Source organism: Neovison vison, chromosome 3 (assembly GCF_020171115.1).
Source record: "Neovison vison isolate M4711 chromosome 3, ASM_NN_V1, whole genome shotgun sequence".
Classification (NCBI taxonomy): Eukaryota; Metazoa; Chordata; class Mammalia; order Carnivora; family Mustelidae; genus Neogale; species Neogale vison.
The window spans coordinates 203,004,450-203,028,138 of NC_058093.1; the positions used below are offsets into that span (position 1 = coordinate 203,004,450).

Consider the following 23,689-nt stretch of genomic DNA (forward strand, 5'->3'; position numbering starts at 1 on the left):
CGCGTTCTCCTATGTATTACCTACGCATTCACAGCCTCACAGGACTTTCTAAATGACAGCTAGTAGCCCAGTTCTTAATTCTAAACTTTGGGGCACTTTAAGCCCAAGCACATGTCTATTTAACACTGCGTCTAGGAATCTGCTGTGTATCACCCCAGTGAAAGGATTTATGGGAACTTTCCCTCTGATTTCCTATGTTTTGGCTCAATGTGGCAATTTGTTACTGTTGAACACAATTTAAAATGCATCACCTCAGGTGCCTGAGTGTTAAGCCTGCGACTCTCCAGCCTCTCAGGTCTTGATCTCAGGGTCCTGAGGTCAAGCCCCGCAGTTGGGCTCAGTGTTGGGGTGTGGAGCCTACTAAAAAAAAAGAATAATAATAAAAATAAATAAAATGCGACAGCTCTAAAGCAGCCCGACTTATTCTGTGTGGTCCCAAGCCCGGGGGTGCGCAGGCCACGTCCAGATACTAATACCGCTGTGCAGAGAAGTGGCACTCCAGGCTCTGTCGCAGCTGGAGAACCTCCCCGCCCCCGACCCCCCAGGGGCCAGTCGAGTCCTGGCCCCGCCCCCGGAACGGCCCCGCCCCCGAAGGGCCCCGCCCCGCCGCCTGCCCCACCGCCCACTGAGCGCGGCCGCCCCGCCAGGCCCCGCCCCCGGCCCCGCCCCCCAGGCGCACTCTGCGCCTGCGCCGGCGTCTCAGGCTCTGGGGCCCGGCGGCCGCGGCTCTTTTGTTTCCCGGTCGGAGTCCAAGCCGGAGCCCGGACCCCAGCCAGAGTCGCAGCCGGGAAGGGATTCGGATCAGCTGCCGGGACTGCCAGCGCGCCCCGAGCGGCCTGCGGGACTGGAGGCGGACCCAGCTTGCCCGATGGGGCGCGCCCCCCGCCCGCCACCCCCGGCCCGAGCCGCCGCCTGAGCCGCCCGCCCGCGCCATGGAGCCCGGCCGTGGCGGCCTGGAGGCCGTGGGCAAGTTCGAGTTCTCGCGCAAGGACCTGATCGGGCACGGCGCCTTCGCCGTGGTCTTCAAGGGGCGCCACCGGGAGGTGAGGGGCGCCGGCGGGCCCGGACCAAGCCCCGGCGAGGGGGCGCCCCCTCCTCCCCCCCGCACGTCGGGGTGGCCCATCCCCCAACCCCACCGCACACCCGGGACCCCCAGCTCTGACCCACAGCCGGGGACCCCCGATCCCGCTTCATACCGGGACCCCCAGCCCCGCCCCACACTCGGGGACCCCCATCTCTTCCTCACGCCCAGGGATCCCCATCCCTGGGCCATCCCCACCACACACTGCGGGGGTTTTCATGCCCACCCCACCACATGGGCCCTTCATCCCATCCCCACATCCTGGGCTCCCTCTTTCCCCCCCCACAGCCCATCTCTCCCACCCCACACCTGGGGCCTTTCCACTGGCATTGGAATCCCCCCCCCACCAGGTGCTTACTCGGCCTGGGGGTGGCCCTCTACGGATTTCTGGGTTCCCCGGCCCTGAGGAACATCCATGCTTGGTTTTTTAGAAGCATGACCTGGAGGTTGCGGTCAAGTGCATTAACAAAAAGAACCTGGCCAAGTCCCAGACGCTGCTGGGGAAGGAAATCAAGATCCTCAAGGTGAGCGGGCTCTGGAAGCAGTAGGGGAGATGGTGGGGGATGAGTTAGCTTTAATCCTAAGAAACTTGGTTTCTGTCCTAGGAATTGAAACACGAAAACATCGTGGCTTTGTATGACTTCCAGGTAAGGCTCTGGGTGCGTTGGCGGTGGGGAGGGGGTGTGTTACCCTCCCCGGCTGGCCCGTGCACAGCCTCAGGCCCCACGAGGGTGGGTCCCAGGCCAGCCAGGTGCTGAGACCCTGCTGGGTAGTGGAAGGTGCTAGGCCAGGGTCTTGTGTTGGGAGGAACTGGGCACCCCTGGGTGTGGATCGCTGTCTGGCCTGTCCAACAGAGAGGCCTGAGCAGGACCCTGGAGACTTCTTTCTCGGCCCAGTTTGGGGCCTGCTTCCTCTGGGCATGCGGGGAGAGTCCTGCCGGCCCTAGCAGCCTGTCTGCCGCGGGCACCAGCAGGGCACCACGGGTCGCTTTCCTGGGACTGACGGAGGTCAAGCTAGCTGCGGCGTGGGCCTCGGGGGGATCCGACCCAGTGGCCTGGACCGTGGGCCTGGCCCACCTGTCTAGGCCGGCAGCTTGTTTGTTGACACTGCTCCAGCCTGGCATTGGCCAGTCCCTCCCTGCGTCAGGCTGGGGGAGGGGAGGGGCCCCGCGGAGATTCCTTCTAGCTGGCAGTCGGGGCAGACAGCCCAGGCCGGAGGCAGCCGGCAACCAGGCGGCAGTCCACCTCAGGCCCAGCCGGCTCCGGAGGCCCCCTCCAGGTCCCTTCGCCGCCCCTGGGGCCGCAGGTGGGGCCCGGCTCCGGTGAGGGTCCGGGACCCTGGAGAGCCAGTTTGGGGACTGGGAACCTGAGGCGGATCTGCGGGCCAAAGTGCTGACTAATGGTTTTGAAACCTGTTTACTGAGGCCACGGGACCTGCCCCTGGCTGAGGGGAAGTTCCCAGCCCGGCTGTCTGTGTTTGGGTGGCCTCCGCCCTCCCCCTTGAGAGCCGGGTGGTGGCCTTGGGGGCTATGGCATGACAGGAGGTGACATGGGAGGGCACGGGTCCAGTGTGACAGCGAGTACCTGGAAGCCGGGTACTGGGCCGCTGAGACACGGTGTCCCAGGGCCAGGAGGGCGGTCCCCTTCTTTCTCCCCCTTTTCCGTCCTCTCCCTCCTGCCCCCTCCTGCCCGGGCCACACACCTGGCTGTGGGCAGTGCGCTTCCTCGCTTCCTCTCTCGTGAGCGGCCTCAGCTTCCCCCGCCTGGAGGAAGTGCACGGAGGCCTGTGCCGCCTCTCCCCTCGGAGGCCCGGCCTCTGCCCAGGCTCTGTGCCTCACTCCCTGGGGCCTGCGGAGGTCCCGGAGTCCTTAGACTTCGCTGAGACACACGGGACCTGGGAAAAATAGCTTTTAAAACTTTGAACAAGTAATTTGGCACAAGAAAAAAAAATTGATTATAAAAGTGGCCTGGGAAAAGGTAACCCCTTTATCTCCCCCTTGGCCCCACACTGACGTTGGCGGTTTCTGGGTCTCTTCAGGGGCAGAAACACGTTATTATGTATGGCTCTGCCACCACGTCGTCCGCTTCTGGCGGCCAGTGCCGTTTTCACTGGAGCCTGTATGTCAGGGAGGATCTCTCTGTCTGTATGCGGGACATCATAGCCCCCTCCCGGGAAGGTTACTGCTTCAGAGCCCAGACTCTGAAGCTAGGTGACCTAGTTCCAGTCCTGGTCTAAACTAGCTCTGAACTTAAACCAGCTGTGTGTCCTTGGACAAATACCTTAACGTGTCTGTGCCTCCACCTCTTCCGGGTGGAGACCCTGGCGTTGTGGGCTTGAAGCTAGCCGTGGTGAGCCCCGAGTGCTTGGTAGCTGTTGTCCCCACGCCGTTGTGGGTGTTACTGGAGGGTGTATTGGGTTCCATTGCCCGACATTCCATAGCTGACTGCATCCAGTCCCCCACTGATGAGACGTGGGATTTTCTGGGGTTCTGGCACGTCTGCAGTGTGGTCGTGACCTTGTTGTGCTCAGTTTGGGCCAGGTGTGTATCTGCAGCACAGGCTCCTAGACAGGGATCCCTGGGGAAGAGGGCCGCGTGCTTCTAGTTCGGTACAGTTGCCAAACTGGGGTCCCCAGAGGCTGGACTGGACATGCAGCAGGGATGTGTACGGAACGGCTGGTCTCCCCACAGCCTCTCCGGGAGGTCGGTTGTCAGACTTTGATCTCAGCAGAAAATGACATCTCCGTGTTTCTCACTTCCTGTGAGTGAGGCTCAGCATCTCGGTGTGTGAGTATTTGGAATCCCACCTGCCCTCGGCCTGATTCCTTTGGTCTTTTTTTTTTTTAAAGATTTTATTTATTTATTTGACAGAGAGAGAGATTACAAGCAGGCAGAGAGTCAGGCAGAGAGAGAGAGAAAGAGAGAGAGAGAAGCAGGATCCCGCCAAGCAAAGAGCCCGATGCGGGGGCTCGATCCCAGGACACTGAGATCATGACCTGAGCCGAAGGCAGCGGCTTAATCCACTGAGCCACCCAGGCGCCCCTGGTCTTTTTTTTTTTTTTAACTGAGGCTGAATGGTGCCATGATGAGCGGCATTGGCCCTGGACCATACTGTCTTTGTCTGAGTCCAGCTCCTCAGTTCACTTACTTGTGTGACTGACCTTGGGCAAGCTTCTCAGTGTCACCTGTAGAATGGGAGACGGTAACAGTATGCCTGTGTGGTTGGGTGGTTGTGCTGAGAGATCTGTGCCTGCCATATAACAACTGCTGTGTAAATGTTGTTGTTTTGTAGAAACTCTTTACATTTTAAGGAAAACTTTTCTGTGATATGTTGCAAGTATTTTTTCTGAAATTGTTCCTTTTCTGTTGTTGCTCTGTGGCCCTACGGAATAGGAATGAGATGTTTGTCAGGTAATGTGGGTGCTGGGGGGTGGTTTATACTCTGTTCTGACCCATGGAGAGGCAGCTGGAGCCTGTGGTCTTCTATTGAGTCTACACCTGTGTGGTAGGTGGTATCTTGGACGTGCTTTTGCCTAGGGAGGGTGGCCTTTGCAGGATTCAGGCTTAGGACTGTACCTGGCATGCCCTGGGAGGAGGGCTGATGCTCCCAGTTCTGACAGGGACCCCTCCCCCTCCCAAGGCCGGCTGGGTCCCACAGCTGGACATGACTCACTCAGGGCCAGCCTGGCCACAGACGGAGCCAGCAGACCTCCTGCTGGCTTACTCGAGGGCCTTTCGGGGCAGTGCCGGTCTGCTGCCTTGCCTTTACTCTTCAAGAGGGACCATGGGCCAGGGGTGGAGTGGGTGACGGTGGGTAGGGTGCAGGCTGGGTGGCCAGCCCCTCGTACCAGGTTCCAAGCTGGGGGCCGGTGAGGAGGCCCGAGGGAGAGTCCAGGTGCTTCTGGAAATGCCTGTAAGGTTGTGTTATTATGGTCTTAGCTATTTTTCTTAACTTAAAAATGTTTTTAACTTAGAATCTTGAAGTAGAACATATACTGGGCAGTGGGAAACACAGATCATGAAGTGCTTTGGGGACCACTTAGGTGAGGAGAGAGCTGGAACAGGCTGGCCCCAGGAGCTCAGAGCCTGAGTTTCTCTGAGCAGGTTGGGGGGCCTGTGGTGCTGCCTTTTGTGGGGACGTCTCTTTGCCGGTCCACCCGCCTCTGAGCCCTGAACCCCAGCTCGGCTGCCTGGCCGTGTGCTCCTGACGTGGGGGCTCTGGGGCTGTGTGGTGTCCCGTCGTCAGCCGTGTGGGTCAATGTCCTAGGACGGAGCTGCTCAGGGATCTGTGCAGGTCACGTCTGCAGTGTAGCCGTGGTGTGTGGCTACTGGGGCTTGGTGCGTCTCTGGGAGGAGCGTGTGGTTTCTATTTTCCGAGGGCTCATGCCAGCTCACGCCTCCCCTGCCCTCTCCCCTGCGTTTCCCAGGCAGGGCCAGTGTGCTGGGCGGAGTGCGCCGTGGGGTGGGGGGCAGGCCACCCTGCGGCAGCTGCAGGAGGCTCCCCAAGCAAGAAGGGTGGGGCCGGGCACCCTTCCCTGCTGGGAGCTGGCTGGAAGAGGTCAGCCTGGGGCGGGGAGCGGCCCTGCTCCTGTGGGCGGCTGTGCTCTGGCCCCCGCTGGGGCTTTTGGCACCTTCCAGAGCCAAGAGGGCCAGCGTCCCCTGAGTTAACTAGGTCAGTGCCTGCCCACCTACCAGGCCCAGCCCAGGCAGGGAGTGGGATCCTATTAAGCAAAGCACCTTAGCGCCCCATGGCGGGGTGGCCTCCTACGTGCCTGGATGCTCGGGCCAGCCCCGTCCCTGGGGCCTGTGGGCACCCTGCCAGGGGATGCGGAGGGCTCCCTGTCATCTTCCTGGAAAGGCTTTGCCATGTTGTCCACGTCAGGTGCGAGGGTGGGGACACCCCCTCCCCAGCCTTGCGGGAGGCGGGACTGAGGGTTCCCTGCCCAGCCTTGCCCCTCCCTTGCCCCTGTATGACCGTGTCCACGGCCCGTGGTCTGTGACACGGACGTGAGCTGCCACATCCAAGGCCAGCAGGGCAGCGGGGCATGTGGGTAGCTGGCCAAGGGGCCATGAGAGTGGCCCTGGGGTGTTCCCCATGGGCCATGGGGTGGACCCGTGCCTTGGCCATGTGTATGTTTCTGTGTAAGGTTGTGATGAGTTTCCAAGAACTTCCCCTGAGTCTGAGAAGAGGCCACCTGTTCCCGTCTGCCTCCCACAGGGGGGAAGCTGTCCCGGTGGTTTCAAGTGTGTACTGAGTCTAGACTGACCCCGAGTAGGGTGCTTGGTGCCTGCAGCCATGGGGTCCCTGCTCCCTCCCAGGCGAGCATGAGGCTGTGGTGGGTGGGCAGTGAGCTGGGCAGGGGCAGGCCGGCTGTGGCCACCTAGGTAGTGCTGACCAGCCCTTCCCTCCTGGGGGGCCCAGCCAGCTGGCATCCCAGGGAAGGGTGTGGGACACCCACTGGCAGGGCTGGCGCGAGGGCCTGACCCCAGGTGGATGGCGCAGCAGCTCTGGGGAGGGGCCCGGGCAGGGAGCTCGTCTGGAAAAGTTCCCCACCCAGGGGTGGGGAGACGTGCTACCGGGCTCTCTCGGGACCTGGCTTGCTGTCAGCACCCAGGCAGGCTGAGGGCGTCCTGGAGCTGGCTTCTGCTTCCCAGGCCTGGCCATGTTTCCTGAGCACACCTGGGAAGCGGCCCAGCTGGGGACGGCCGGTGGAGTAAGGCTGTCGCAGGTGGGGAGACAGATGCCGGCAGGAAGGGGCTGGTCTGAAGCTGTGCTCTGGCCCAGGTCGTGGGAGACCCCCATCTGGCTTCCCTCACTCCAAGCCTTAATGCCCCATTCGAGGTTGGCTTGGCTCCCTGCCCTTGATCCTAGGCCTGCTGTGCTCTCCCCCTGCCAGCCCTCTCTGCTCCGCACCTGGACGGCCTGCTGGGGTGAGGCTGGGCGGGCTGATCTAGGCTGCAGGTGGAGGGTCCGCAATCAGAGCGGGGAGCAGGTGTCTAGGTCCCCAGAGCCCCAATGGCCTCCCGGCCTGCTGCTCATGTGCTGTCCAGGGAGGAGCCACAGGCCGTGGGGTGGCTCAGGGTGGTCTCAGGACGGGAGGCATTGGAGGAGGTGATCAGCCCTGATGTCTTCTGGGGAGGAGTGTGGCCCTGGGGAGCACTGGGAACAGTGGGCCGCAGGGATGGGCATGTGCAGGGGCGGGCACGGGCCTGGGGCCCCAGAGGCCCGTGGGGTGCGGTGTTTGGAGGGAGGGCATCCACCGTCATATTTGGAAGCCTGCTGTGGTTCACGTGTGGGGACAAGGCTGGGAGCAGGGCCCAGGCCCTGTTGGAAGGTCCTGTGGGCTCTGAAGTACAAAGGGGACTCTTGTCACTTCTGCCAAGGGGGGCCTTCTTTCCAGGGGAGGTGGTCGTGGGGTCTGGGGCACTCCCAGATTTGGGGGGAGAGAGAGGCAGGCCAGGGGTTTGCACTCACTGCTCCCACACAGCCCTTGCCTCCCTGCCAGTCCTGGTGAGTCACTCCCTGGGGGGGCTTTGCTTTGTATTGCCTGTCACTTTGTCCGTGCCTGGCCTGGCTTGGCGGGGTGAGTTTAGGGCTCTTCCTTCTGGAGGTGCCTGGGTCTGAGTCCCAGTTCTGCCCCTCTACTGTATGGCTCAGGGCAGGGGACTTAGCTTTTCTGGGCCACCTGAGGCCAGAAAGCTCCCAGTGCTCCCTGGAGCTCACTGGTGAGGAGGAACCGTGGGGCATGTCCATGACGCAGCCAGGTGGCCCAAGGGCTGCTCTCCTGGGACGCTCCTAGGTTCCTGTCTCCTGTCCCCACTCTGGCCTCGCCTGGGACCTCTGCCTGCAGGCCTCCTACTCCCCTTCCGGCTGTCAGCCCCTGCCTGCTTTCTCTTCTCCATGTGTCTAGCCCCTCTGGCCCCGCAGGAGACCGGGGACTCTCCTGGAGTTGCCCCTGTGTTATCTATCCCCTGCAGCTGGCCTGGAAGGACCAGGCCTGGGAACGCAGGGTGGGGCACACTGGAGAGGCCTGCCCGCCCTGGGTGGGGGGGGTGAGTCAGGGTCGCCCCCTGAGAGCACGCCCCACTATTCTACCTGCTGCCCAGGCTATGTCTTGAACCCACGGCCCTCTGTTGCTGGAGCTCTGGGGGGCTTCTCATTAGGGGGATACTGACATTATAACATGGGGTGTCCCCAGGGGCGCCTGGGTGGCTCATCTGCCTTCAGCTCACGTCGTGACCCTGGGGTCCTGGGATTGAGTTTCACGTTGGGCTCCCTGCTCGGTGGGGAGCCTGTTTCTCTCTCTCCACTCCCCTTGATGTGTTCCCTCTCTCACTGTGTCTTTCTGCAAATGAATAAATATTAAAAAAACACAAACCCAAAAAACATGGGGTGTCCCCCATGCAGCCGCTTGTGTCCCTGCTCCATACCCATTGAGTGTGGTCTGGGCCCAGGTCCTGCCAGATCTGGTGACAGGGTGGCTGAGCTGGGGGACCTGTCTCCTGCCAGGTAGGACTTGGGACATCCATGGGACCCAAGTCCACTGCTGGAGGTCGGGCCTTTGTGGATCAGTCTCAGGGGACTTCCCCCTGCAAGGCTGTTGAGAGATGTCCCTCTTGGAGTCACTTCCTTGGCTCCTTCCTTGCTGGCCACTGCATGGGGAGGGGCTGGGCTGACTGTGTGCAGAGACCCCGCCTGCCTGGTCGACTGGGTCTCCGGGGCTCAGATGGCGGGCACACCGCCTGGGGATCTCGGCAGTACTCCTGCCAGCAGCTGGAGCCCGTGGGTGGCATAGGCCCATGTGGATGCTGGTGGTGGGGCTGCCCGTGAACTGGCCGGGCCTCGAGCTCTGCAGTCTCGTCAGGGGGACCCTGCGAGGGATGTCAGCAGCACCCTGAGCCCATGGGTGGCTGGGTGCTGGGCCACAGGGGCTGGTGCAGCCCTCTGTAATCCTATTGGTTGGGGTCCTCGATCCTGGAGTCAGGAGGGGTTTCTGAGCTTTGTGGGTCAAGGCTCTCCTAGTTTGGGCGTGTCCTTCTGGGGACCTGGGTCCCCCACTGGGTGGGTAGAATGCGAAGCTGACCCCTGTTGAAACTTCAGGGCTGGGCTTATCCTGATCTTGATGGGAACCTGGGCAGTTGAAGGTTGCCCCTTGGAGGCGGGGTCAGCATCCACCTCAGACCCTGCTCCGGGGACCTTGGATTCTCCCTGGGACTTGGCAAATAGGAGCGCTCAGATTGGTTCCTGCTCTTGTCAGTCATGCCCGCATGCCGGTGGCCTGAAAACCAAACAGCACAGCCTGGTCCTCATCCTCTGGCCACTCCCCAGCGGGCCCACCACGACACAGAAAAGCGGCCTGCTGGTGTCTTCCCTCGCTGGCCTCGCTTGTTTGCTGCCCAGGGATTGTGTTGAGGGCATGAGTGCCAAGTGCGTGGGTCACACTGAGGCGGAGAGGAGCTTCCTGGAGCACTACTGGTGGTGGGGCAAGGAGTGGCCCCCTCCACCTCTCACTTCTGCTTCTCTGTCCTGCAGGAGATGGCCAATTCTGTTTACCTGGTCATGGAGGTGAGTTCCCGTGGCCCCGGCTGGGAGGACGGGGAGGCTAGACTCTCCTGGGTCCTGGTTCCTTGTCGCCTGGGGAGTAGAGGTTGGTTGCATGTCCATGGGTGTAGGCCCCCCCCGTCCATAGCTCCGGTGGCTGTGGCAGATGTCTGAGGGGCGATCAGACCCTCTACTGACCTCTCAAGTAGGAGTTTCGAGGGACACCTGCCCCAGGAAGGAGCCCGGGAGCAGGGGACCTGTGTAGGGTGGTGGGCGGTCCAGGAAGGGCCGCTGACCAGGCTGTGCTGATGGTCTGTTGCAGTACTGTAATGGCGGGGACCTGGCCGACTACCTGCACAGTGAGTGGACTCCCCTCGGCCCAGGGCTGCGCACCCAGCCTCACCCTGACCCAGCCTGCAGGGCAGCCTGACGGAGGTGGGGGGCCTCCTGTCCCCCCGCACTTGCTGCGGGAGGTGGAATGGCTCTGCAGGACAGAGGGGTCTGGAAGGCCCCTTGTGAGCAGGACCGATGTGCTCAGCGGGGCTGTGGTGCCTTCTGATGGCTGCCTGGCCCCACAGCGTCCCTGAAGCCCCTGGACGGCTGCTTTGTGGGCCACTGGGCTGTCCTGAGCGTGCTGGGTCCCCAGCAAGGCCTGTCTGACCCCGGGGGGATGGGGGGCAGGCACTCTGCAGGACTCCGGGGGAGGCCTGGGGACGGAGAGAGGGTGCATCGACGGCAGCACGTGCTGGCAGTGGCATGGTGGCTCGGAGACCTGGCAGCAGATGGGCCCGCGGGGTGAGCGCCGGGCACAGCCCCCGCGGCCTCTGGGGTGGGGCTGTGGAGGGGCGCTGTGCAGGAGCCTGCGGAGCCTGGAGCCCCTCACCCTGGTGCCTGGCTGAGCCGCCGCTCCCCCTCCCTGCAGCCATGCGGACGCTGAGCGAGGACACCATCCGGCTCTTCCTGCAGCAGATCGCAGGCGCCATGCGTCTGCTCCATAGCAAGGGCATCATCCACCGGGACCTGAAGCCCCAGAACATCCTGCTGTCCAACCCTGGTGGGCGCCGTGCCAACCCCAACAACATCCGCGTCAAGATCGGTGAGGCCAGGGCCGGCTGGGGTGCTGGGGAGTGGGGGCGGTGGGGGGCCGGGGCCGCCCTCCTCACACACACACCTTCCCCTCCCTGCCCCGCAGCCGACTTCGGGTTCGCTCGGTACCTGCAGAGCAACATGATGGCGGCCACGCTGTGCGGCTCCCCCATGTACATGGTAGGTGGGCTGCCTCCGCCCCGGGCCCCGTGGGAGGGACGTGAGTCATGACCCACCCCCGTCCCCTGCCGCACATGGCGGGGGGCAGTCGGTATGGCTGGGCTGCTGTTCTCAACGACACCTGTGGCACTTGGGTGCCAGCTGGCTCGCGTCTCTGACGGGCGGGTGTTGACACGAGACTCGGGTCACAGAACGCTGTGTCCATCCCGGCCACGGTGCTGATCTGTATGCTTCGCACCCGTAGGCCCCCGAGGTCATCATGTCCCAGCATTACGACGGGAAGGCCGACCTGTGGAGCATCGGCACCATCGTGTACCAGTGCCTGACGGGGAAGGCGCCCTTCCAGGTGAGTGAGCCCCAGGTCAGGCGTGGGCCCAGCGCCACTTGGCACCCTGCGCCGGACGCTTGGCTCGGCCGCTGAGCACCGCAGGCTGGCAGCCTTTGCTCTCGGGAGTCAGGTGGTCTCATGGCTCCTTAGCATACAGTCCTGTGGGGCCCCATCCTGCTCCAGGCCAAGCTGGAGTCCGTGAGCTCCAGTGTTCATCTGCGTGTGCCCAGGTGTATGTCAGAACCCAGCCTTGTGCCTTCCCTCCTGCCCAGGCCCTGTTGGCGTGAGGCGCTGAACAGGGCTTAGGCCCCGAGGGGCACCACATGTGAAAGCAGTGGCTGGGTCGGCAGTGGGGCTGCAGAGGGCCAGGGGCTCCGAGCCGCGCTGTGCCGGGTTACACATCCTGTCATGACTTCTGGCTTGATGGCGCAGCTCTCAGCCGTTGCTGCCTGGTGACCTCAGCTGGCCCCTAGCTCCCTGTACTCTGTCTGCTGTTCCCTCCCGATGTGAGCATGCAGGGGGCTGTCCCTCGCTGTCAACCCTAGAGGGTTGGGTGGTCTCCTGCCCTTGGCGGCTCACTGGCGCCAGGAACGCCGCGTGCGGTGAGCACAGATGGCTGACTGTACACGTGCCCGCCAGGCACTCCCCAGGGGTACGGTGCCCACAAGGAGGGGAAGGCTGGTGCTGGAGTTCTCTGCTGGGGTGGGGCGCAGGCACTGTTCTTTTCTTTCAAAAGGCAAACATCCAGTCCCACTAGATACCCAAGACCATCCTAACCAGTCTGCCCTGGGTGGGAGGGAGGCCTGGCCGCCGTTATATGGTCCCTGTGGTCTGCAGCCTGGATGGGGCAGAGGAGGGAGGCCACCCCTGGGAGCACGGGTATGCCTGCGGTGCTCGGTCCAGGGCCCCAAGCTCTGGCCTGCTGTCACAGCTGGGGGGGCCTTGCGTGGGGCTTGGAGGCTCTGAGGGGAGCTCACGCTGCCGTCTCCCGCCAGGCCAGCAGCCCCCAGGACCTTCGTCTCTTCTACGAGAGGAACAAGACGCTGGTCCCCACGTAAGTGCCTGGTGTTGCCCGCTCCCACCCCTTCCACTGACCCCGGGTGGGCAGCGCGTCATGTTGTCTCTGCCCCACCAGCATCCCCAGGGAGACGTCCGCCCCGCTGAGACAGCTGCTGCTTGCCCTGCTGCAGCGGAACCACAAGGACCGCATGGACTTCGGTGAGTGGCCCCTGGCCGGCCCGCAGCGCGTCTGCTCCTCACGGCCCGCCGGGTTGGGGCACGGCCTCCTGGCCACGTGCCACTCTCCCTCGGCTCCCAGGCACCCACAGGCTGTTAAAACCCCAGTTTTACTATGGGAAGTGGGGCCACTAGGAAAACCCATGAGGCAGGGTGGGCGGTACTCAGCCGGCGGTGTAAGGAGCCACCTGCTAGGGCCGTCTCCGTCTCCGTCTGCGCGGGTTCCCGCGCCTGCGGGAGCTCAGGCTCCAGCGGCACTGGGGGGCCAGAGCCCTGGGCTCAGGGCTCTGAGGCCTCTCCTGGCCTTCTGCAGACGAGTTCTTCCATCATCCTTTCCTCGACGCCAGCGCCGCTGTGAAGAAGTGTGAGTCCCCTGAGGGTCCTGGTGCCGCCGAGGCCCTGGCGGGGCTGGATGGGGGCTCAGGTGCCACACCTGCTGGGGGGGGTGGGAGCTGCCCGTCTGCTGACCTGTGCCCTCCGCCAGCCCCTCCCGTGCCTGTGCCCTCGTACCCGAGCTCGGGCTCCGGCAGCAGCTCCAGCAGCAGCTCCGCCTCGCACCTGGCCTCCCCGCCGGTGAGTCCCCCGCTGGCAGCTGGGCCTGGGCTTCTCCCCCTGGGGTTCGTCCTCATGCTAGGGACACTACGCCCTCAGGATACCCGCCGTTCGCACTAGCTGCGGACAGAGAAGTTCGGGTTGTGGAAGGTCAGAACATGACGAGTTGGGAGAAGCGCTCGTACCCCCCCCCCTCCCCCGGCCAGCCCTCGTGTCCCAGAGGCAGGCCGGCTAGGTGTGGGTCTGTGCGTGCTGGCCTGTGCACGCATGGGCATGGGGGCGGGGTGGTCCTGCGTCCTGGAGTGCAGCCCCGCACGTGTCCCCGGCACCTCGGCATGGGTTGGGGGGGACCTGCCGAGGGCACACACACAGATCTGGGGTACCAGGGCCTGTGGTGCAGAGGATGGCTCTCGGCCACGGCAAAGGCAGGTGTGGGATGCCTTCTGTCCTGAATGCAGAGCGGCCCTTTCAGGCCTCTGCAGGACTGATGGAGATGCAGGGGAAGTCTCCCCAGGAACTCTGGGAGCTGGGTGGCTGCGTCCAGGGACTGTCCCTGTGGGGCCCAGCTGGCGGTAGACCACGCAGGAGCTGATGGGGAAGAGGGCGTGCTGAGCCCCATGTCAGCACCTGCAGCCCTGGTTTGCCCCGGGCCATGGGGGCTGAGTCTCAGTGACCTCCCCTGTGACCCCCAGTCCCTGGGAGAGATGCAGCAGCAGCTCCAGAAGACGCTGACGTCCCCGGCTGACGGCGCCGGCTTCCTGCAGGGCTCCCGTGGCTCTGGCGGCAGCAGCAAGGACTCATCCTGCGACACAGATGACTTCGTCATGGTCCCGGCCCAGTTTCCAGGTCAGAGGCTGGGAGTGGTTCCGGTGTGAGCGTGTGTGTGATTTCATGCGCGCGCGTGTGTGTGTGTGCGCGTGCGCATGCTTGTAAACCTGTCTCCGTGTGTGTCCTCAGTGGTTCTGGGAGCTTCCCTACCAGGTGGGCTTGGCTGGGGAGTCCAGACCACGTCATCCCACTTTCCCATGGCTGGTCTGTACACTGAGTCCCTGTGCTCTGCCCCTGCCCTCTGGTCTCTGCTCCCAGGGAGGCAGCTGGTGTCAATTTAGTATTTGTCGGGTACTGGTTCTTAGGGCTCTGCCCCTCCCAAAACTCTGTCCCAGGGTCTGAAGTTCCTTTTTTGACCCTGGGCATTGACAGTTCCTTTCGCTGCCCGTGGCCATCCCATGACTCTGGGGACGGGGCAGGGTTGGAGTGGTCCTACATCTCCAGGGTAGGGCCAGGAGAGCAGTGAGCCGGGAGATAGGGCCATGAGAGAGGTTGATGGGGCAGGTGTGGGACCAGGGTCCCAGAGGACGGGTCAGGTCCAGGCTGGGAGCCGCGGGTGCCTGGCCTGGAGGTGGCTGAAGGGTGGAACACGGAGGGCACACACAGGGTCTGCTTCAGAGCCTGAGGTCGGGTCAGGTTGGGGGACAGAAGTGGGGACTTGGGAGTGCTGCCTCCTCCCCCCCCACCCCTGCCTGGAGCCTCCTTCCGCCATCGGAATGGAGTGTGGGGCTATCAAGGAGCCATGGTGGGTAAGGTGGCCCGGGAGCATGCAGTGGACACTTGTCCTGGTGTGGGAGGTACCCAGGCCCAGCCTCACCTGTGTCCCGTCTGCAGGTGACCTGGTGGCTGAGGCAGCCGGTGCCAAGCCTCCTCCGGACAGCCTCATGTGTAGCGGGTGAGCCCCCTGCCCTGCCCACTGCTGGTTTGGGGAGAGGGACATGCTGGCTCTTGGGAGTTGTTCCTTTGTCCTGTCTATGTTGTCTGTCCGTACCAGGAGCTCACTGGTGGCTTCTGCTGGCCTGGAGAGCCGTGGCCGGACCCCATCTCCTTCCCCGCCCTGCAGTAGCTCTCCTAGCCCCTCAGGGTGAGCAGGGCCTGGGATGGGATAGGGCTGTGAGGGGCCCCAAGCTGCGGTTAGGGCCCCCAGCCTCAGGTGGGGCTTTGCAAGACCTGTGTCCACGGGTCCTGTCGTTGTTCAGGCCTTGCAGGTCACTGGCTTCTCGTGGGTGGCCCAGGAGGGGGCTGTGGCGGGAGGGATGTAGATCTGGGGGTTGTGGAGGGAGCTGCGGGGCCAGGTGGGCTCAGGGCCCCAGAGCCAAGCTGGGTACCAGCCCCAGCTGGCCTTCTATCACATATCCCTGTGGCACAGGGTGCTTGGGATGGGGTGTGAACAGTTCTGGGTGCCAGAATGGTGGCCTTTGCAGAGCTGAGGAAGCAGGCGGCCTCCGTGGCCTCTGCCGCCTGGTGTTTGGGGCTGGGGTTCAGCTCGGTATGCTGTTTCTGTTGACAACCCTTCCCCCTCCCTGCTTGTCTTCCCACTGCAGCCGGGCCGGCCCCTTCAGCAGCAGGTGTGGCGTGTCCGTCCCCATCCCAGTCCCCACACAGGTGCACAACTACCAGCGCATTGAGCAGAACCTGCAGTCGCCTACCCAGTACCAGACCACACGGTGAGCATAGTCCCCTTTTACCTCTGACACCATGACTGACTATAGAGGTCCCCCTGGGGGCAAAAGGTGTGTCCTAGAGAACTACAGTGAGAACACCACCGCCATAGCTCCCTTGGAGTGATCCAGGGTTGTCCCATATGTACAGTTGTGCAGGCAGTGCACTGTGTAAATTTCATTACTACTGTTCTAGGATGTGTGGAGGTTTTAGATTTATTAGGATAGCTTTCTGGTAGATGTTAGCAAGGTATCTTGAATTTACAAAACTCAGCATTGATTTTTTTGGAAAAAGATTTTATTTATTTGGTAGAGAGAGGAAGAGACAGAGAGGGAACACAAGCTGGGGGTGGGGGGAAGTGGGAAAGGGGAGAGGCAGGCTCCCCACTGAACAGGGAGCCAAAGGCAGGGCTCAGTCCCAGGACCCCAGGATCATGATCTGAGCTGAAGGCAAACACTTAACAACTGAGCCACCCAGGCACCCCTCAGTATTGATTTTTGACAAATTTTAACAAATGCTATAGGAGAAGGCCCCCTTGTTTTTTATTAATTCATGGAGAGTTCCTGTGGGCTAGTGGTTGGCCTGGCAGGGACTGTGACCACAGGTCTGAGGATGCCCAAGGGAAACACTGGGGTTTTTTGCTCCTTACTTATTGCTCTAGGCAGGAGGGTGAGTGGTCCATTCTCCTTGGAGGCTCCTGAGTAAGACCCGTTATTTGGATGGAGGGTTGAGCCATCTGGTATGGGCATGACCCTCACCATGTGTGGCTGGGGCTTCACCTCCCCACGCCTGCTCCTGTCCCCAGGTCCTCTGCCATCCGCAGGTCGGGCAGCACCAGCCCCCTGGGCTTTGCCCGCCCCAGTCCGTCCCCACCGTCCTACGCTGAGCACGGTGCCACCTTGGCCAGGAAGCTGTCCCTGGGAGGGGGCCGGCCCTACACACCATCTCCACAAGGTGAGCCTGGATGCCCCTGGTGGGAGCTGTTGAAGGGGGTCCCCCCTGGGCTGGAGTGTAAGGGGAGGGGGCTGCCTCTCTCTGTCGGGGCGTGACCCTGGTGACCCCTCTCTCTCCTCAAGTTGGAATCCTCCCTGAGCGGCCGGGCTGGAGCGGGGCACCCTCCCCGCAAGGAGCCGAGATGCGGGGAGGCAGATCCCCTCGTCCGGGTAGGTGCGGCCGTGGCCCTGGGCAAGAGCCAGCTTCCTGCTTGCAACGGTCACTGGTGCACAGGGAGGGAGGGTTGGGTCCTGGGGGACTGTTCACAAGTTCAGGCTGTGGCTGTGGAGGGGTACGGAGGGACTCGGTGTCCGCGCCCACCTTGTGGTGTGACTGGGTAGGGGCAGTAGGCTGGACTGGAGGGCCTCACACATTCTCTTCTTGCTGATGGGCTGGGCGGGCCCCACATGGGAGTGACCTGGCCTTGTCCTGTCCTGCCCCAGGCTCCTCTGCACCGGAGCACTCTGCGCATGCTGCTGGGCTGGGCTGTCGCCTACACAGCGCTCCCAACCTGTCCGACCTGCACGTCGTCCGCCCTAAGTTGCCCAAGCCCCCCACGGACCCCCTGGGGGTGGCATTTGGCCACCCCCAGTCCAGCCCCCCACAGCCAGCCCACGGGCTACAATCCTGCCGACCCTTGCGAGGCTCACCCAAACTGCCTGACTTCCTGCAGCGCAACCCCCTGCCCCCCATCCTCGGCTCCCCCACCAAGGTAATGGGCCCCAGAGCTGGGGGGGCAGGGAGGGAGCGGCCAGTGTGGCTCTGCCCCGAGGACCCCTTCCCGCCCGCCTGGCAGGATGTCCGTGGGACATGCTTCGGGCCCCAGAAACGCAAGTGCCCCATGGGCTCTGGCTCTGCTCGTGCCAGCTGCTTAGCTCAGTCTCCGTAGCGTTCTTGTTGGAGAAGCAGGGCCGGACCCATAGTGACACGTGGGGTTTCTGAGGGCACATGTGTGCCTGGGTGTTGGGCATGTGTGGGGCGCATATTGCTTTCCTGCAGCAAACGAGATCTTGCGCCTGTGCTGTGGACACCCGGTGATGGAGGCGTGGGGCCATGGCCACGCCGGACTGTTTGGGCCCGCGCGGCGGTCCATCTTAGCTCCCCGCCCGCTCCTCCTAGGCCATGCCTGCCTTCGACTTCCCCAAGACCCCCAGCTCCCAGAACTTGCTGGCCCTCCTGGCCCGGCAGGGTGTGGTCATGACCCCGCCGCGGAACCGGACGCTGCCGGACCTCTCCGAAGCAGGACCGTTCCAGGGGCCGCAGCTGGGCCCCGGCCTGCGGCCCGCCGAGGACAAGAGCCCCTTTGGCAGGTGCGTGGGAAGGGACTGTCCCGACTGGACTTGCCCGCCCACGAGCTGGGAGAAGCTGGGAGTGGACCCGCCTGTGGGTAGGGCCGCCGTCTGCGCCGCCCCCCTCTGGGAGCCTTGCTGAGCTTACCTGGCGTGTTTGTTCATGGAGGCCACTAGCAGTGTCCAGGGTGGGCAGGACACGGCCAGCCCACAAGAAGCCTTGTGTGCCTGGCGTGCCGTGAGTTAGGGAGTGCCGGCTGGGCGTTGTGGGCCAGGGCCTGGGCCGTCTTCTCAAGGCTCCTCGCCCTACAGGTCCCTCAGTACTGGCCGCCTCACTGATCTGCTCCTTAAGGCTGCGTTTGGGACCCAGGCCCCTGACTCGGGGAGCACGGACAGCCTGCAGGAGAAGCCTATGGAGATCGGTGGGTGGGCGGGCAGCCTCCCTGGGGTGGGGGCGGGCCAGGACCCCCAGGTTCTGAGCCTTTCCTCCTGTTCTTGCAGCGCCCTCTGCTGGCCTCGGAGGGAACCTGCATCCAGGAGCCCGTGCTGGGGGGGCCAGCAGCCCGTCTCCAGTGGTGTTCACTGTGGGCTCGCCCCCCAGCGGGACCACGCCACCCCAGGGTCCCCGTGCCAGGGTGTTCTCAGGTGAGGACCGCACAGTGCTGCTCCAGGTGGCAGGGCATAAGCGGCAGTGTGGGTCAGAAGGCAGAAGTGGGAGGCAGTGTCGGTCTTACTCATGGAGCAGGCCTAGTGCCCACGACACCCGCGCCTGCAGCTGCCCGGGGAGGGCTGTCCTTGTGGGTCAGGGGTCCCGGGCTCGGACCCAGGCGTGCCCACAGCTCCTGCCTCAGGACTGGAGGGCCCACCTACTGCGGGCCAGGAGGCAGGAAGGACAGGGCATCCACGGTGGGCTCTGCTCGGGGGCGGAGGAGGAGTGGAGACCTGGGCGTGCAGAACAGGTGGGAAGGGGTTTGCGTTGGGGAGTTGAGAGGAGTGTATCCTGAATCGGCTGCCCGCGGGCCTCTCCCTGCAGTGGGCTCTTCGAGTTCCCTTGGCTCCACCGGCTCCTCCTCTGCCCGTCACCTGCCCCCTGGGGCCTGTGGGGAGGCTGCCTCTGACGCTCCGGCCCCTGGCCACTGTTGCGGCTTTGCTGACCCTGTCACCGCCAACCTGGAGGGGGCTGTGACCTTCGAGGCCCCTGATCTCCCTGAGGAGACGCTGATGGAGGTGAGGGCCCGCAGGCGTGGGCAGCGGGTCCTGGTTTGGGGAGGGTGGGGGTGGTGGCTGGGCTGCGGGTCCTGGGAAGGGGAGGGTGGGGAGGGCTGGGGAGGGGTCCACCACTTCCACCACCTCACACCCCCCCCACCCCCCGCAGCAAGAGCACACGGAGATCCTGCACAGCCTGCGGTTCACGCTGGTCTTCGTCCAGCACGTGCTGGAGATCGCGGCCCTGAGAGGCAGCGCCAGCGACACGGCTGGGGGGCCCGAGTCCCAGCTGCAGGAGAGCGTGGTGGCCGACCAGATCAGCCTGCTGAGCCGGGAGTGGGGGTGCGTGGGCCCTGCAGGGCCGGGGCAGGGGGGCCGGGGGTGGCCCGGGCTCCAGGCCCCTGCGCCTCCTAACGTGTCTGCGGCCCCTCAGCTTCGCGGAGCAGCTGGTGCTATACCTGAAGGTGGCCGAGCTGCTGTCCTCGGGCCTGCAGACCGCCATCGACCAGATCCGGGCCGGCAAGCTGTGCCTGTCATCCACCGTGAAGCAGGGTGAGTGCTCGCCCTCAGGGGCTGCGACAGAGGCCGGAGAGGTGGCCAGGTGCGGAAGGTCGGGGAGAGGCGGGGGGAGGGGAGGAAAGTCCTTCGGAGGAGTCGCCGGGAGCAGCCAGGGCTCCTGGGGACGGAAGGGGCCGCGCTGACGGAGGCTGTGCTCGCCCTGGCCCTGCCCGCAGTGGTGCGGAAGCTGAACGAGCTGTACAAGGCGAGCGTGGTATCCTGCCAAGGGCTCAGCCTGCGGCTGCGGCGCTTCTTCCTGGACAAGCAGCGGCTGCTGGACCGCATCCAGAGCGTCACCGCGGAGAAGCTCATCTTCAGCCACGCGGTGCAGACGGTAGGCCCGCGCGTTGGGCAGGAGGGCCGCCACTTGCCGGGCTCAAGGCCGGGGTCCCCCCGCCAGCGCTCGCCTCTGGGCTCCCCAGGCCCGCGACTTCAGGGTCTCGGAGCCTAGGAAGAGTTGGCTGGGAGGTGGAGGCTGTGTTTGACGATGTTAGTTTATAGCATGCATGCGCAGGCACAGCAAGCGCCTGAGGGAGAGCGTGCTGCCTCCTCTGCAGGGGTGATGGGCGGCGAGGTAGGCTGGCACAGCCGGTGCTGCCAGTGGGTGCTCTCCACGGCAGCAGTGGCCTGGGGTGGCATGAGTCTCCGTTCAGGCCCCCCTGTGGCCCTGGTGGTCCTCACCGTGGGCCATGTCCTCATTTGAGCCACCCGCTGTGTGTGCGGCAGCAGTCGGTCCCTGGTCCCTGTGTGGCTGGTGTGGGTCTCGGGCCAGCTGGCTGAGCCCCGGCCTCCCGCGAGCAGGTGCAGTCGGCCGCCTTGGACGAGATGTTCCACCGCCGGGAGGACTGCGTGCAGCGCTACCACAAGGCCCTGCTGCTCATGGAGGGGCTGCAGCACATCCTCAGCGACCAGGCGGACGTGGAGAACATCGCCAAGTGTGAGTGCCGCTGGGCCGGCCGGGGGAGGCCGCAGGGGAGGGGTGGGGAGCGGGGGCCTCCTAACCCAGCCGTCCCTCATTGCAGGCAAGCTGTGCATCGAGCGGAGACTCTCGGCGTTGCTGAGCGGCCTCTGTGCCTGACCCGCGGGGTGCCTGGCTCACGGGGCCCCAGGGGCTGAATCTCCTCTGCCAGTCCCCCAGGCTGATGGGCGGCCGGCTGGCCAGGCTCAGTGGAACAAGCCTGTGGCCGTGGTGCTGCCTGCTGCTGCCGGGGAGAGGCCGGGGGGCTCCCGAGCCAAACGGCTGAACTCTGTTGTGGGGGTTTGGGGCGCCTGAATCTGGGCAGTCCCCCCACCGCCTCACCGGCGGGCTGAGCTCCCGGCCACCTTGAAGGCAGGTGGGCACACGCAGCCGGTCCCCAACCCCAGCCAGACCCTGGGGCAACCCTGATGCCGGCTGCTGTGCTGAGGACAGGCGGAGGCACTGAGACAGCTCTGCCCAGGAGAAGGTGCGGCTGCGTGGTCCCCCTCTTTTCCCGCAACCACCCACCCAGCTTTGTGAATCACGGAGCACTTTACGCAGGCGCAGTGCTGCCTGCTGCGCTAGGAGGCGTGTGTACAGACTTATATACATATATACATATATAAATAGCCGTGTGAGCGTGTGTGCTGTCTGCCCGGAACCTTCCCGGGGAGACACAGACGTCTTATTTAAATGTTCTTTTAGGGACGGACAGTATGAAGCACCAAGCTTTCTGAACCCAGAACAGACGTTGAAGTCTATTACACTTTACTCCGGAAACGTGTCTTATTTTTCTGCAGCTCTTTTTTTTAACAAAAGAAAATTTGTAGAAGTTTAGGGTTTGTTTTGGAAGCGGGAGGCAGGATGGGCTGGGTCCTCAGTGTCACGTGGAGGCCGGTGGTGGCTGAGAGGGCAGCCCTATCCCTGCCCCCCGTGCTGACCTGGAGGCCTCCCGTCAGCTTTCACAGAGGGTGTGATGCCAAAGTCGTATGCCACCCCCAGGCTGGGTCTTGGCTGCTCTGGGGGGCTGGCAGGGGGGCTCTGCCTCGCCCCCCTCATTGTGTTTTGGAGAGGGCAGACGAAGTGCTCTGGGTGAGGGGTTGAAGGTCTTACATCAAGACACGGACATCTGTGTGTTCCTTTCTCTGCAATACTTGAAATCTTGGAAGTAGCCCTGTGAGTTGTTCCCGGGCCGGCCTGTGGCTCTGTTCTTGCTGCCAGAACCCATGCGTATTGACTGCTTTACCGTCGGCTGGGATCCAGGCCACCAGGAGGCTGGTGCCATGGGAGGGAACGCAGGCAGCGGGCCACCACGCCGCTCGCCTCCTGGCGTGTGTGCCCTCCCGGCACGTGTGCCCTCCCGGCGCGTGTGCTCTCGGCCCATCCTGTTTCCACCACTCGGCACCGGACCCTGGGTCTACTTTAAAGGAGTTTGGTGTGATTCCCTCACTCCCTCCATTTGCATTACATTGTGTAATACTGATTGAAGGAAATAAACCTTTGGAACTGAGTGCGAGTGGCGTCTCTAGTGTGTCTCACGCTGCCGCCCGGGGGCCTGTAGCAGCGCGAGGAGTCACCCTGTCCGTGACCCCCAAGGTGCAGACACTCCCGGGCTACACTAGGTGCTCTGATGTGAGTTTGGGGCTGCGTCGACCCCTACCACCAGGGACACAGTGTTAGTCCCTAGGGGGACACCTGGGAGGGGGGTGCGGGTTGAGAGGGCAACCAGCTCTGGACTGTGTGGCTGCTGTGCCACGTCGGCCCCGTCTGGGGGGCAGGAGGGCCTGCTTTCTCCGTGTCCTCCCTGATGCCATCTGTCTGGATCCTGGCCATGCTGCTGTTGGAGCGGTGTTTCCCTCACGCCTGGTGACCTCCAGCATCGTCTCTGGTGCTTGTTGGCCATTTCTAGGTAGGTTAGGTGCAGGATTTGCATTCTTAAGACTGTATACTGTTTCTGTGAGTTTTAAAAATAACTCATTACCAGAAAGGCTAACCGCAGGATTACATGAAAGTGCACGGAGAGCGAGAAAAAAAAAAAAAAAGAAAGTGCACGGAGAGAGCGCCTTGGAGGCGGCGGAGCATGGGGCCTGGGAAGGCGGGGCCCTGGGGCTTCGGGTCCTGCCTGCCTGCCTGGCGTGTGCCTGCGGTCTCTGCAGATAGGAAGGGCCCTGCGGGTGGGAAATGGGGCCGGGAGGTGGAGCCCCTTCCGCTCTGTGGGGCTCCTGGTCTATCAGTAAGTGAAAGAAATGCCCAGAGGATTAAGAGAATTGTGGCATTCTGTTGCTCAATTAATAGGCTTCAGAGCTCCATTTCCTCCTCTCCCCTGCCCCCGTTTGTCTGCGCACACCGCGTGGTGGTGGGGAGCCTACACGGACGCGCGTCATCACCCTGGTCCATGGTTGCTGCTGTCCGTTCTGTGGGCTGACACCTGTGCACGCGTGTCCCCCACACTGTCACATGGAACTTCACTGCCCACCATCCTCTCTTCTGCCTCCTCCTTCCCTCCCCCAACCCCTGGCAAACACTGGCCTTTTTATTCCCTCTATAATCTCGACTTCTCTAGAATGTCATAGATTTGGAATTCACGTGCAGCCTTTTCAGACTGGCAGCTTTTCACATAAGACACATCTGAGGTTTCTGCGTCCGTAGCTCATTTCCTTCTAGCCCTGAAGAATACTGTACTGTTTGGGTGGGTTACTTTATCCAGTCACCCAGCTGAAGGACACCCCAGTGCTTCCAAGTTTGGGCAGTTACAGCTAAACTGCTAGAAAGGTCCCTGTGTAGGAACCTGGTGGTGAGGGCTGGGTGTGGGGTGTGGCAACTCTGCAGGAGGGGCTGGCTCCCTCCTCTCTGTCCGAGGACCCCATTCCCCAGCTCATTCCAGGCATGTTTACCGTTGCCCAGGCTCACAGGGGCCCTTGGCCAGGAGGACCAGGCTCGGGCTGGCCACTGTCATTGGTGGGGTCTGAGGAGGAAGCAGGTGTGGTGGTCTGCTCCCCACATGACAGGTGACCGGGAGCCTCTCTCCCCTGACAGTGGGCAGTTCTGACCTGTCACAGTGCTTCCCTTCCTGCCAGTTTCACTCCTACAAGGACCCTGGCATAGGCTCCTGCAGGGACACATGCCTCCACCCTTCCTACCTGATGTAACTTGGCTGGGCGCTTCCCAGTCAGGGGCTGCACATGGCATAGT

At 63.3% G+C, this 23,689-nt stretch overlaps 1 protein-coding gene across 3 annotated transcripts; it reads left to right on the forward strand.

Moving 5' to 3' along the window:
- The first annotated feature begins 740 nt into the window (after nucleotides 1-740).
- Nucleotides 741-22,007, forward strand: ULK1 (unc-51 like autophagy activating kinase 1). 3 transcript variants are annotated; one of them, XM_044243561.1, is made up of 29 exons: nucleotides 742-1,043; nucleotides 1,513-1,605; nucleotides 1,687-1,728; nucleotides 9,613-9,645; nucleotides 9,944-9,980; nucleotides 10,303-10,416; nucleotides 10,544-10,717; nucleotides 10,814-10,887; nucleotides 11,132-11,233; nucleotides 12,211-12,269; nucleotides 12,351-12,433; nucleotides 12,765-12,815; nucleotides 12,936-13,024; nucleotides 13,696-13,849; nucleotides 14,666-14,726; nucleotides 14,826-14,915; nucleotides 15,376-15,498; nucleotides 16,299-16,447; nucleotides 16,570-16,656; nucleotides 16,930-17,198; nucleotides 17,606-17,796; nucleotides 18,088-18,197; nucleotides 18,277-18,420; nucleotides 18,809-19,002; nucleotides 19,151-19,323; nucleotides 19,415-19,533; nucleotides 19,716-19,873; nucleotides 20,341-20,476; nucleotides 20,562-22,007. In XM_044243561.1, the coding sequence occupies exons 1-29, from the start codon at nucleotides 933-935 to the stop codon at nucleotides 20,615-20,617; spliced, it is 3,276 nt and encodes a 1,091-aa protein (XP_044099496.1). In that variant the 5' UTR covers nucleotides 742-932; the 3' UTR covers nucleotides 20,618-22,007. The 3 variants fall into 3 exon arrangements, with proteins under 3 accessions (XP_044099497.1, XP_044099496.1, XP_044099498.1); XM_044243562.1 differs by lacking the exon at nucleotides 14,826-14,915 and having other exon boundaries at nucleotides 741-1,043; XM_044243563.1 differs by lacking the exon at nucleotides 10,303-10,416.
- The last annotated feature ends 1,682 nt before the right edge of the window (nucleotides 22,008-23,689 follow it).